Below are 12701 nucleotides of genomic sequence, written 5' to 3' on the forward strand. Positions count from 1 at the left end.
GCCTAACGACCTTGTTGTTCAGAGCTTGTGCTCTACCACTGAGTCATCCGGCCGCCCCTCCCCTGGCACTTCTTCCTAGCTCTTGGGAAAGTAGTTTAACTTTTTTCCTCTGGAATGGGGCACTGCACATGAAGCACCTACCGTGGGTGGGGTACAGAGAGTAAACCCAACTGCCTACAAAGGCAGGACAAATAGTGTCCTGTCCAACTTTGTTTGCATATTAAGTATATGGGAACATTGTTGACTTTCACAAAGAAATATGCTCTATCTTATTCCTCCTTGAAACATATGGCCCTTAGTCATGCTTTCATTTTCACAGTTTTGACAGAGAGAGCAGGGATGCATTAGGATAGGAATCATCTCCTCCTAATTCTACTCTAAGAAAAATAACAGTGCATGAATGGGGCTAAAATGACAATAGACAATGTCAGTAAGTGGTGGGGGACTTTCTGAATAAATAGGGAAAATACACACTCTACATAGGCATGTTCCAGTCAGTGTTTGTCAAGCAGAACAGGGGCCCAGTGTGGCTAGCTAGCTCTTCTGACTTTTCAGGTCACAGACATCCAGACATTTTTGTGAAAAATCATGTTTTTAAAATGTTTACAGCTAATCCAAGAGAATTTAAAATGCTGCAAAGGCTAAAGGCTAAAGCAGACAGGTTTGCAAGGTGAAGGAGTCCTCAGCACTGTAAATTCTAACAGGCATTAATCTTATTATATTTGCTTAATTTACAACAGACAGTTCTGTAATTGTGCCTTTTCTGGAGATCAATAATTTGTTTCTGTATTCATTCTCCATATTTGTGGTATATCTTTATTTTCAAGCTTATTTCCACAACATTATTAATGGTGTCTTATGGTCAAATGACCCTCCTGTTCTTCTGTTTCTCCCCTACCAAATGAGTGATTTTAGAATCAAAGCTTGGAGTCAAATTTGTTTAGAGATTAAATTATACTAGCTTTAGAAATTTTAGCAGTAATCTTACTGTAAGTCCTTGTTCAGAGAACTGATTAAATAGGATTAGTGTGTGCATGCACTCACACACACACACACACACAGGAAGGCATCACTATGATGAAAACTGAAATCACAGTATGTGAGTCACTTCTCTTAACACTGTCCATGGGCCTTCCTTTAGCCTGAAGGGCTCCATCCAGAGGATTTTTCCCAATTCTGAACTCCCACCATTTGGCACCCTCCCCCCATCAGAATTTACCCTACATTCTTGTAATAACGCATATATATCCGTCTCCCGTGTATTACCAGGCCTGGCACAATTCCTAACATGTAGTTGGCAAAGCAAGAGTTATTTCATAAACCATTATCATCACCCAAATAAGAGCTATCATTTCCAGAACACTCCTGATGTGCTGAGTAGATTACCCACATTTCCCTGGAGACTTTCCCAGACCAGACCTTCCAATCCAGTCACCTTCTAGCACACAACATTATTTATTCCTCTGCATAGGATTTACTGCTGTCTAATATAGTATTTTTGTTTAATTATATCTCCCCCACTAGAATGAAAGCTCCAAGAGAACAGTCATCGTGTCTACCCGGTGCTTGGCACATAGAACGCAAATTAATAAATCTAAACTCCCCACCTCCTTTGGTGGCAGAGTTGACTTGAGCACAGAGTAATCTACCACAGTATGTTTTAAAATCTATATATGGATTTCAGGATAATTGTGCTGATTATTTTGTAGTTCATAATGAGCTCTGGGAGAGGGGAGTACAATAAAAAAATAAAAGTTTGGTCACAGTCCCGCAAGCACTGACTAACACGGGTGCGGGAACTTCTGCTGCAATAAGAAAGCCACTTCCTTTGACATAAGGTCCCCCACCGTCTGGATCTTGCCACATCCTCTGATACGACAGAGTGCACGATGGCTGGGCGGGCTGGGGCGGCCAGATTCCAGACGCTCACGCTAAGCGAGCGGTGAGTGGAGCAGTCGCTCGCGTCGGGTGTGCAGGAGGGTCTGCGCGGATTCTGTGGCTACCGGGGAGACCTTGCGGCCTTAACCGGAGCCTGTCCACCCCCGTGATACTACGCGTTGGGGGCCCCCCTTCCTACTGCATTTGACTTTCTTTCCCCTCCAAAGCCCAAACGCACTGCAGGATCAAATCGTGCGTACCGCCGAGCCTGCAGAAGGCAAAGTTATTGAGTCACATGAAAGGACAAATAGGATAGTGCCCACAGGCTCTGGATACGCTAGACGCGTGGCGGGGCACTGGACAGCGCCAGGGAGGTCCAGTCCTGGCTCCGCCCCTCGCTCCCGCCCCAGTCGGCCGCGGCCCCGCCCACCCCGCTAGAGGCCCGGCTCCGCCCGTCGCCCCGCCCGTCGCTCACGCCGTGGCCCCGCCCACCCCGCCCCCATCCCGCCCCTCCAGGCCCCACTTAGCTGTAGTACCTACCATCCTCCCGCGTCACTGCTGCCGCCATGCCCGGAGGTCTCCTTCTCGGGGACGAGGCCCCCAACTTCGAGGCCAATACTACCATCGGCCGCATCCGTTTCCACGACTACCTGGGAGACTCGTAAGTGGCCACCTCATCGCCCTGCCCTGGCTGCACCCGGACTCGCAGTGCCTGCCCTGTTTCTTCTCCCTTCCGTACTCCCTGCCGCTCAGCGGCTGCTCGCCTCCCTCCTCCTCCTTCCCGCACCGGTTCCTGCACGTGCCCCTCATCGTCTGTCCCTTGCCCCACGTCGGCCACTTGATCCGCTTTCACGTCCCAGCCCCCGGCCTGGCCCGACTGTCTCCGGGCGGGAAAGGGGGAGGGGAACGAAATTGGATTCCCCCAGGTCCCGGGAATCTCAGGCCGGTGCAGAGGAGGATTTGTTTTGCCTGTTTAACTCGGTTTGATAAACTGCAAGTAGCGTGATCCCGCCGAGGCCCTACGGGGGCAGAGGCCGGGCGGCCTCGGCGGTCACTTCCCGGGACTTGTGCCCAGGGTCGTACCCCCTCCCTCCCTGCGTTCTGGAATTTGCTCCCTGGGGCAGGTGGGTGTCTAAAGCGAGTTGGAGGACACAGCTGCTGGCTCAGGGAGGCCCAACGTGTTATCAGAGGGTTCTGTTTGCTGCGTGGTATTTGCAGGCTTCTCAGTACAAATGTAACATTTTAAACAAGCTAGTTGCTAGATAAGAGGCCGATAGACTTTTTATCCTGAGCCTCCTTTAGTGGCCAGGACATGATTTGCAACAGCTTTGGGAGGAACCCAGAACACTCTGTATGTAGGTGTGTCCTTCATTCCAGAACTTGCAACACTTTGAGGGGAGGGCCTTCTGGAGTGGTTCCGTTGCAGTGACCTGTTCTTGCCTGGGCTGGCCCTTGAGGGTGCCAGGACACTGTCCCTCAGCACTCTGAGATCCCTTTGTTTCCCATTAGTGTGCCCCTCACTGCCCCCTCCCTCTCTGCCTTGCTTCCAGCTGCACATGGCCTTGCTCATGAGAGACAAATTAGTGACTTATTGGCCTGGCAATCATACCATTATGACTAGTAGTAAATTGGTGTCATCCTGGTTTACAGCTCCTGAATCAGCAAATGTTTAGTTGCTTAATCTGAAACACCCCAGATGTGTCTAGTTACAGTATGTATGGTTCTGGAGTTCCAGTGGCTCCACCACCCTGTGGTCTTCTAAAGCTTAACAATTCCTCCCGGGTTTGACTCCCTTTTACATACGGTGTCCAGGTATCTATCTATATGTATAGACAGAGAGAGAGAGAAGGGAGTTTATGAGATTAACGATTGGACAGGGCTGTGCAGAGAACCTGGGAGAGATTCTATACCTTAGGACTACCCAACCCCTAACAACCCCTTAAGTCCATTTTCCAGCCACTCATTAAGGGAAAAGCTAACGTTTGTGAAAGAGAGGACGCCACTAGAAAAAGAATGAGAAATGGAACATTCAGACCTTGAAGGCAGGAAAAGGCTTCAGAAATACAGACTAAGGCCACTTGGAATCTAGGTATTAGTATTTTCTCCAATACCCCTGTGGGATTTTCAGAGTATGTTCCTTCCCATTTCTACCCACGGTCCTCACCCCCGTAAAACATAAAAATCTTACCAGAACTCATAGGTTCTATGGATTAAAGGTAAGTATTAACATAATGCATAATTACTATCACAATAATTATAAATGCTGTCACTATTTAAGCTCACCATAAGGGGGCGCGGGGAGGGACGTTGTCATTTATTGGCCTCGGATCTATCTTGATTTGATTAAAAGTGGTATACCTTCCCAGGGACCCACCCCTGGGACGATGAGAGAAGTATCTGTGTCTATAAGCGAATACTTGGCAAGTCTGCCAGGGTCAGGCATGGGCTATTCCCTGCTCCATCCCCAAAAGAAGTTATAATACGTGGATTTCGGCCTGATGTAATTTTTTCCAAACTCCATTCTGTATGTGATCTCCATTCAGACTGTCAATTTTTGATTCAGGTATTTTTCTGGAGGAAAAAAAATAAAATAACTTTAAATGTTAGAGGTACCTATCCTACCCCTGACAATTGGACACAACTACGGGGTTGGGGGGCTGTATTTGATGAGTTTATTGAGCCTCATCACTGTTTTCTGTACGTACATGGCAGAAGCAGCTTCTTCACCAAACAAAACCTATGTTTTCCTGGGGTTTTCTGGAGGTTACTAAGTACGGACTGTTCCCTTAAAGGAGGAAACAAACCCTTTGTCTTTTGAAAATGAGGAAGGAAGGAAATGGGATAATGTAATTGAATTACTCTTAAGAGCAGCAGTAAGGAAGGGACTGGAGGGCAAGGCAGGCCACAGGCAGACATTCTCAGAGACTGTCCTATTCCTAGCCAACTGGTAACTGGGGTTTGGTTCCTGGGGTGGGGAGGATGTGAAGTGGGAGGAAAATGAGTTCCTTAGCATGAGTCAGCAAAACGATCTCTTGACTCAAAAGGAAAGAGAACACCTAGCTTTCTTCATTCATCACCCCTTTAACAAGGAATGGCCTGTTTCATTTCTTCTCAGAAGTTGCAACTGACCCTACAGCAAACCCTTTTCCATAGAATCTAAGGCCTGGATTTTACTCATAGATACATTATTTATTTCAAAAGATATATGCCCCTCTTATTGCCCTTTATAGCACACACTCCTAAAACTATTACCTCTTTCTTCCCAGTCTTGCCATAGGATCCTCAATCCTTTTTGTAAGACAGTCTTTTCCTTTCCTAAAGCTCTGGGAGTTGAGTGACAGGTGTAAGTGAGAAGGGGGTACCCTTGCGTCTGCTTTGTTCTTTGTGCTTGGGGAAACTTGGCAAACTTCGGAGAGAATCAGCTTGGCATCTAGGCTAGATTTAGTAAAGTACTAGATAAGATCCTGCTTTAATGTTGTAAGCCCATGGGAGTATGGAAAATTGAGCGTTAAATTTTCCTTTTCGGTAGAGAGTAGCGTAGTTTCTGTCGCCAACAAGAAGGAAATGGTACTCCAAAGGTTCTTGGTGACTCAGCTTGATAGGTGCTGAGAATCTATACAAGTTTAACCTTAAGCAATGATGATTTAGGGATTAGTATTTACCTGTAGAAATCTACATTATAGGCTGTCAGTTTGCTACGTACTAGGTCTGAAGGAAAACCACAAATAAAGAAATAGGTAAAATTCTTGTTTGGTCAGGATACAAATATTGGGTGTCCTGTTTGGCAGGTTAGATCAGTGAAACAGTTTTACAAAAGAGTTTATATCCATTCACTCCAAAGACGCCACGTGGCAACTTTAATTTTACATTTAAATAGAGGACAGAAGCCTATTTATTGCAGATTACATAATCTGTTTATTATTTCAGTCAGGCATTTGTTGGATTCAAGGCTTATGGGGACGCCCCGTATTGGGGCTGTGTGCGTAGGAAAAAATGCAGAAGAGGGTAAGAAGAAAGAAAAAGTTATTTCAATAATGTACTTGGTTTGAGTAGTATAGTTTTTATTAGTTGAAAAGGGGTCAGGGTGGCTCTGTTGTTATTAAAAGAGGCAACTGTAAATTACAGTCTTTTAAAATATGTCATCTTGAATTGCATATCCTTGATTGAATTGGGCTTTAAACCTTGCCTTTTCTGGATGTAAAAAGATCAAAAAGCATTCCTCAACAGAAAAGTTTAAAAGTAATTGTCTTCATAAGCATTCATTGAAAAAAGAAAGTCATTTTTAATCCAGGATTTGTGGCTTCTCATTCGTGCTACATGATGTTAGCGATAACCTCTTCATTCAGTCGTGACCTTGGTTTTCTTCGCTTCAGATGGGGCATTCTCTTCTCCCACCCTCGGGACTTCACCCCAGTGTGTACCACGGAGCTTGGCCGAGCTGCAAAGCTGGCCCCGGAATTCGCCAAGAGGAACGTGAAGCTGATTGCCCTTTCAATAGACAGCGTTGAAGACCATCTTGCTTGGAGCAAGGTATAGTATCCAGGGGCGTGTGCTTCGAGGTTCTAGATCAACTTATCAATTACAGAGCAGCTGGGGGTGTTTGGAGGTGAAGGTACAAGTAAACCTCAGGTTCAGACTTCACTGATCACTTGAAAATGACCTGGGTTGCGGTGACCTCTGCCTTGCTCAGTGCAAGGGTCGGTTCTCAGCCCTCATCTTTCTTGGCCTCCCAGCAGCATTCAGCCTGGCTGATCCCATTTTCCTATCTTGGCTTCTAGGTCACCGTATTGCTAGCTGTTCCTGCTCAGGCGCAGACTGAGTTTCATGGTCTCCCAATTCCTAATTTATGCTGGAGTTGCCCTGGGCTCATTTCTTGGACTTTACTCTTTTTATCGACACTCTTTCCCTTGGTGATCTCACACGCTCGCAATCATGTGCTGATTCCCAGTTTCCATCTCGAGGCCAGACTCTCCCAGCCGGGATTGGTACAACCCCTGCTTACTTGGCATCTCCCCCGGGGTGTCCCATCATCTGAAACTCTGTGTCTAAAACTGGCCTTCCCTTCTTCATCCCAGGGTCTTACTCATCTGAGCTAATGGCAACTGCGTTTTTGTAGTGTAGTTGCGCAGGCCACAAATCCAGGAATCGTACTTAATTCCTCTGGTTTTTTTCACGTCATACATCTGATCCATCAGCAAACTTGTGTGCAGTGCGTTCAAAATATATCCAGAATCCCAGGTATCTTTGTGACCTGCCCTCAACTCTTTCAGGTCTCGACTCAAGTGACACGTAATGGCTGTCCTTGGCGTCCGTATCTAACATGATAACCGTCCTCCACGTACTCCCTATCCCCCTCTGATTAATTTTTCTCCTTAGCACTTGTCACCATCTAAAATACTGTGCACATTGCTAATTCCGTTTGTTTGTTTGTCCCCACCAGAGTGGAGGATCAGCAAGGTGGACCCCTGTTTTGCCACTGCTGAGGCACTGCTCGGTACTGGGGGGCAGGGGGGCAGGTTAGATTCACCAAATGAACGAACTAAAGGAACTGTCTACTTTGAACAAAAGGATTTCCTTGGATAGTAATTGGGGCAGTGGTAACGATTTTGCTACCGTGTGCTCCTATCTAATGAGAGGTGACTCTGGAGAGGTGCTTACTGTGTACTAGACTCTATGTCAGGCATTTCACATGCTCCTGAATAACATTAGCTCTGACATGTGAGATGGCCCCTGCGGCTGTATCCCTTGGCCGCTTCATACCAGTTAATCCTAAGTGTCTGAGAAGAAGAATCCTGTAGCGGACAAAAGGGAAGGGCATTTCACGCAGAGAGTTGGAGGGACTTGCTCAAGGTTCCTGGCTAGAAAGTGATGGCATTGTGATTTGGACCTCAGACTAATGCTTTTCTTTTGATACTGGACGATATAGAGAGTAGGAATTAACCTGATTTAGGACAGAATAAAGCTGCAGCATGAGGATCTTTGGTGTTCATGAGTGTAATGTAACTCCTGTCATGCAAGTGGCAGGGTTGAATTACTACGTAGCCACAATTACAGATGGCCAAGCAAGAGTTTAGAGCCCATTATGCAAAACCTTTTAAGGCATAATGTATGCCGTCAACTGCTGTTTTGCTTTCAAGGCTCCACATAATAAGCAGACCTCGTTCCAACTTTAAATCCTCTCTTCCTTTACTTCTGAAACCTCTACCCAGATAAGTTCCTCATTCTCCAGTCAACAGTTTATGCTGAGACTTGCCTACGTTTTCATTCATTGCTCCCTCTCCCTAAAATGCCTTCCTGTGCCCTGTGAAAGTCTTACCCGCCCTTCAAAGGCACAGGTAGGAGTCACACCCCTTTCTGGAAGCCTTTCCTAAGTTAGCAGTCCCACAAATGGGGATGTTCATACACTCCAGCATTTGCCATTTACATATTATAGTCTTATGTTTGCCACTACTTCACTTGGGGATCGTCTGACCAACTTAGAAGTTCCTTTGAAGGCAGGAAGTGTGTCTTCCTCTGCTGTGTTGCACATGTGCGTACCGTAACGCTTAGCTCACCCTGAGCACTACAGCAGTGCTAGATCAAGTCATGAAGCTGGATTCCCCCCCTGCCCCCCAAAAAAATACTTCCAGGGACAGGAAAAGTAGAAATGAATGAGGTTTTACTAGGGGAGGAGGGTTAGAGGATGGAGTACATTATTGTCCTTTTAGTTCCGACTTGAAATGCTTTGTTTTCTATGTGGATTTCGCCCTAGTGTAAGTTTATCTCTGCCATTTCACCAATACAAGATTTACATTTGGTTTGTCCTTGAAGTGTGTGTGTGTGTGTGTGTGTGTGTGTGTGTGTGTGTGTATTCAGTTCTCCATTCTTGTTCTTGCTTTAAGTTTTGTGATGTTTGTTTGTTTCTTAACATCTGTCTCCCAGTAGCTTCATGTGTGAGTCAGGATGCTTTTCAGGCAAGGACCGGATCTATAGCATTATCTTTGCATGTGGTACTGTTTCTAGATGTGGTGGACTTAAGGAACCCATTATTTCTGACGGTTTTTGCAGTATTGGGGTCCCCAGAGGCACCTTGGATTGGGATCTAAGGCTACATTATTCAATTTTTGAAAAATTGGCTGCTGTTTCTCATAGCAGTAAAGGCACCGTGTATTATCTGCTGTGTGGAGACTTGGGCGTGGAAAGGGTCTGTGGTGGTAACTGAAGTCGATACCCTCCTGTTGTTCCTGTCTAGGATGAGGAGCGTCCATTCATTGATGTATTAAAATTGCCTAGAGAAATGATCGTGGTCGCGGTCCTCTTCTCTATCTTGCAGTATGGCGGCTGTTCATTGATTGAGGTCCGAGGATGCGCCCGGTTTAGATTTCTCTTTCCTTTTACCTGCATTTTAGGATATCAATGCCTACAACGGCGAGAAGCCCACCGAGAAGCTCCCTTTTCCCATCATTGACGATCGCCATCGGGATCTCGCCATCCTGCTGGGCATGCTGGACCCGGCCGAGAAGGACGAGAAGAATATGCCTGTGACGGCTCGTGTGGTGAGTTGCAGACGTCCATTCCGTGGTCATCGTAATGGGCCAGGCTGTCTGCCCAAGCAAATGCTTCAACCTACTAGAGGAAATCAGGAGAAGGGAGCCAATTAGGAAATCACTGTATTGGTGCCAATCGGTCGTCAGTAACGCTCATGCAAAAATATCAGCTACATTTTTAAACGGCTTAATTCATAGCTTCTGGAGATCTCCATAAAACAAGTACTATCCTAGGAAGTCACCTAGAGTTGAGGGATCTTTTCTATAGCGCTCCTGACAGCCCTCTCTCTAGGTGATGGGTCTTGGCCTTCATGAGGCAGCTCTGGTTTTGAATTCTTCTTTGTTCTGTCCTTCCTCACTGGAGAATAAACTCATCTGTAAAAAGGACAACTGTTTGAGGACCGATATCAACTCCTACTGGTATTATTTTTGTGATCCTAGTCCCTAGTTAGCATAGTACCTTCCTGAGCCCTTTCCTGGATTCAGTTTACATATCAGTTTTTCTTACTTGGGACAGCCAGAACCAAATATAATTCCCTTCTAAGTTTAGAAAAACAACATGGACGCTCTGTTGTACCCCTGAAACTAATGATATTCTATGTCCACTGTAATTGAAAAAGAAAAAAAACAATATGGAGAAGGAAAGTGTCTAGATTCCAGCCACCCAAATTTAGTTGGATGTGTCATTCTAGATGTGTAGACATTGTTTGTTTGTGTTTTCACACCCTTGAACATTGTTAATGACTGAAGCGTTTTCTAAGAGGCTTTACTATCAAAACCACTCAGCACGCTTCCTATTTATGCGCCTGTGTGCTTTGCAGGTATTTATCTTTGGTCCTGACAAGAAGCTGAAGCTGTCTATCCTCTACCCAGCTACCACCGGCAGGAACTTCGATGAGATTCTGAGGGTCGTTATCTCTCTCCAGCTGACAGCAGAGAAGAGGGTTGCCACCCCGGTTGACTGGAAGGTAAAGATGTTCTAAGGGCAGAGACCCATCTTCTCTGCAAGGCCTGTGGGACTAGTGTCTACATGACCCTCAGCCTGTTACCCGGGCCTGTTTCTGGCAGGCAATTACACTGGGACAGTTTTTCCTTATGGCTGAGTTTAAGATACGCTAAGAGGCTGTTTTCAAGGTCTCTTAACATCTTTATATTAAACACAGATTCCCTATATTGCTTTCTAACTTTTACAATTTTTGGACAAGCTAATCAGTCAATTGATTCCTTTTCCTGATAAAAGGATTCTTTTAAACCTTTAACCTGTCCCTGATGGCGAAATATTTACAACAAAACTTAGGTTGGCCACGTAAGTCAATGGCTGTAAAACGCTTTGGTGTGTTAATGTCAGGAAGCGTTTCATTTCTCTTAAGCGTCAGTCTCTTCAGCCCACGTAGAAGTCTCTGAAACTTGTTCATAAACTTTTAATCTCTAGGATGTCTGCAGGGTGTAGGACGTGGATCATGTCACAAGAGTGTCTTAACGGTGCTTCATTTCTAGAATATGCTAACCTGTGTACCTGGTTGTTTTGTTGTTGTTTTTTCTGATAGGCAGATCAGTGAACCTTCTGGATGCCTTCATTAAACATCATTAAACATGGGTCTATGGAGCCCAGACAGTGGGCACTGGGATACAGCCGTGAACAGTATAAAGCCCCTCCCCGCTTAGAACTTACATTCCAGTGGGTAGACAAACAATTTACCAGTTTATAGGATGGTAGGTGGCAGGAAGTGATAGGATAATCAAGAGAGGAGGGGAGAACGGGAGCACAGAGAATGGCAGGGTGGCTTTTCCAAATGGCTGTCAGCGGAGGCCTTTCTCTGCAGGGACCTGTGGGGAGGACATGATGAAAGAGAGACCAACTCAATGCATATTTGTGAGGGAAGAGCCCTCAGAAGGAACAGCTAGTGCAAGGAGCTTTACCTGAACGTGAGCTTGGCGTGTTCCAGGAATAGAAGGAAAGCCAGCATGCCCGGGAGGGAGCCCAGGAGGCAGGGCAAGCGAGGAGGCAGTGGTAAGGACGTGGAGGGAAAATTTTAAAGTGTGGTGGCCAGTACTGGGTTTAAGACACGACTGTTTCTTGGGAAGATGGGGCAGTGCTTCTCTCAGCAAGTGCCGGAGATCAGCTAGTGAAAAAATTCCTCAGAGGGGAGTAAATAAGCTTGGTTCTTCTCATGAGTACCTGTAGCTACTTTTCTAAAGTGAATTCTTGCCTTTGGCCTTTACGGTTGAATTTCACCACTCTCAATGTCTTCCCGTAGGACGGCGATAGTGTGATGGTCCTTCCCACCATCCCTGAAGAGGAGGCCAAGAAAATTTTCCCCAAAGGAGTCTTCACCAAAGAGCTCCCATCTGGCAAGAAATACCTGCGCTACACGCCCCAGCCGTAGGTCTCCCCAAGGCATTGGCGCTGGAGCTCACAGCACAGTGAGCCAGAGGGTGCCACCTGCCACTCAGTGTTTCCTACAGCAATTCCAGAAACACATCCCAGTGTGATCACAGCCAAGGTCTTTAGGTTGCTACAGTACTGGCTTATTAAATGAAAATGGCACTAAAAACTCCGTGGGGTTCTCTGCTCTGTGCCTTCACCAGCATTCTGTTCTGTTTGTGTATCTCAGCCGTCCGCTGGCTCTCTTTGAAATACATTCTGTATTTGAGACGCAGATCTTGCTGGATCTCTGCAGGGTTTGTGAGCAACAAGGTAGATCCGTTGGTGGTTGAAAAAGCCCGCTTTGCTCCATCATGGAATGACCATCCGTTTTTCAGCTGTTCTAATCGAATCCTCTCCTCTTCCACGTTTTGGGGAGCAGCAGGACTTGAGGTTCGGTTACCTCTGTAGATCTCTCAGTTTATAACCCAAGAAATTACTAAACCAGATATTCTGCAGCATTCAGTGTTTTGATCACAACTAAGGGGAGAAACTTTTCAGTTCTGTTCTTTTCCAGTAGGTAACTGAAGTGGGAATTGCTTGGGGGTCTAGGGGGATCTTTAAATATTTTGCTAACAGAAACTTTTCAATACATTTCTACCAAAAGAGGGAAGGTACAGAAAAGTCTCCCCTTACCTGCCGGGAGGCGTAGCAGAGGTGTGAGCAGAATGACAGTGCCGTGTGCCTTTCATGCAGTCTTTTCCGTGTGTGGGTCTGCTCCACCGTGATGGACACCGAAGGGGCCCACCTTGGGAGGGAGGAGAGGGCGACTGGAATTGTTTTATTATAGAAGTATTCTTGCTGGCAGGGTGGGTATTTTCTGAATATTGCTTTTTGGGGATCTAGCCAATAAATCCTTTGTTACAACTGGA

At 46.1% G+C, this 12701-nt stretch overlaps 1 protein-coding gene across 1 annotated transcript; it reads left to right on the forward strand.

The window, feature by feature from the left end:
* The first annotated feature begins 2379 nt into the window (after nt 1–2379).
* On the forward strand, nt 2380–12701 carry PRDX6 (peroxiredoxin 6). Its single transcript, XM_019723781.2, has 5 exons — nt 2380–2539; nt 6252–6408; nt 9267–9413; nt 10226–10372; nt 11663–12701. The coding sequence occupies exons 1-5, from the start codon at nt 2445–2447 to the stop codon at nt 11789–11791; spliced, it is 675 nt and encodes a 224-aa protein (XP_019579340.1). The 5' UTR covers nt 2380–2444; the 3' UTR covers nt 11792–12701.

Source organism: Rhinolophus sinicus, linkage group LG17 (assembly GCF_036562045.2).
Source record: "Rhinolophus sinicus isolate RSC01 linkage group LG17, ASM3656204v1, whole genome shotgun sequence".
Lineage (NCBI taxonomy): Eukaryota > Metazoa > Chordata > Mammalia > Chiroptera > Rhinolophidae > Rhinolophus > Rhinolophus sinicus.

Bases quoted from the DNA above. Each gene is read 5' to 3' on its own strand.
- PRDX6 (XM_019723781.2), top strand. From the start codon at position 2,445: ATGCCCGGAGGTCTCCTTCTCGGGGACGAGGCCCCCAACTTCGAGGCC. The intron at 2,540-6,251 runs GTAAGTGGCCAC...TCTTCGCTTCAG, and splicing joins CACGACTACCTGGGAGACTC to ATGGGGCATTCTCTTCTCCC. The intron at 10,373-11,662 runs GTAAAGATGTTC...GTCTTCCCGTAG, and splicing joins CCACCCCGGTTGACTGGAAG to GACGGCGATAGTGTGATGGT.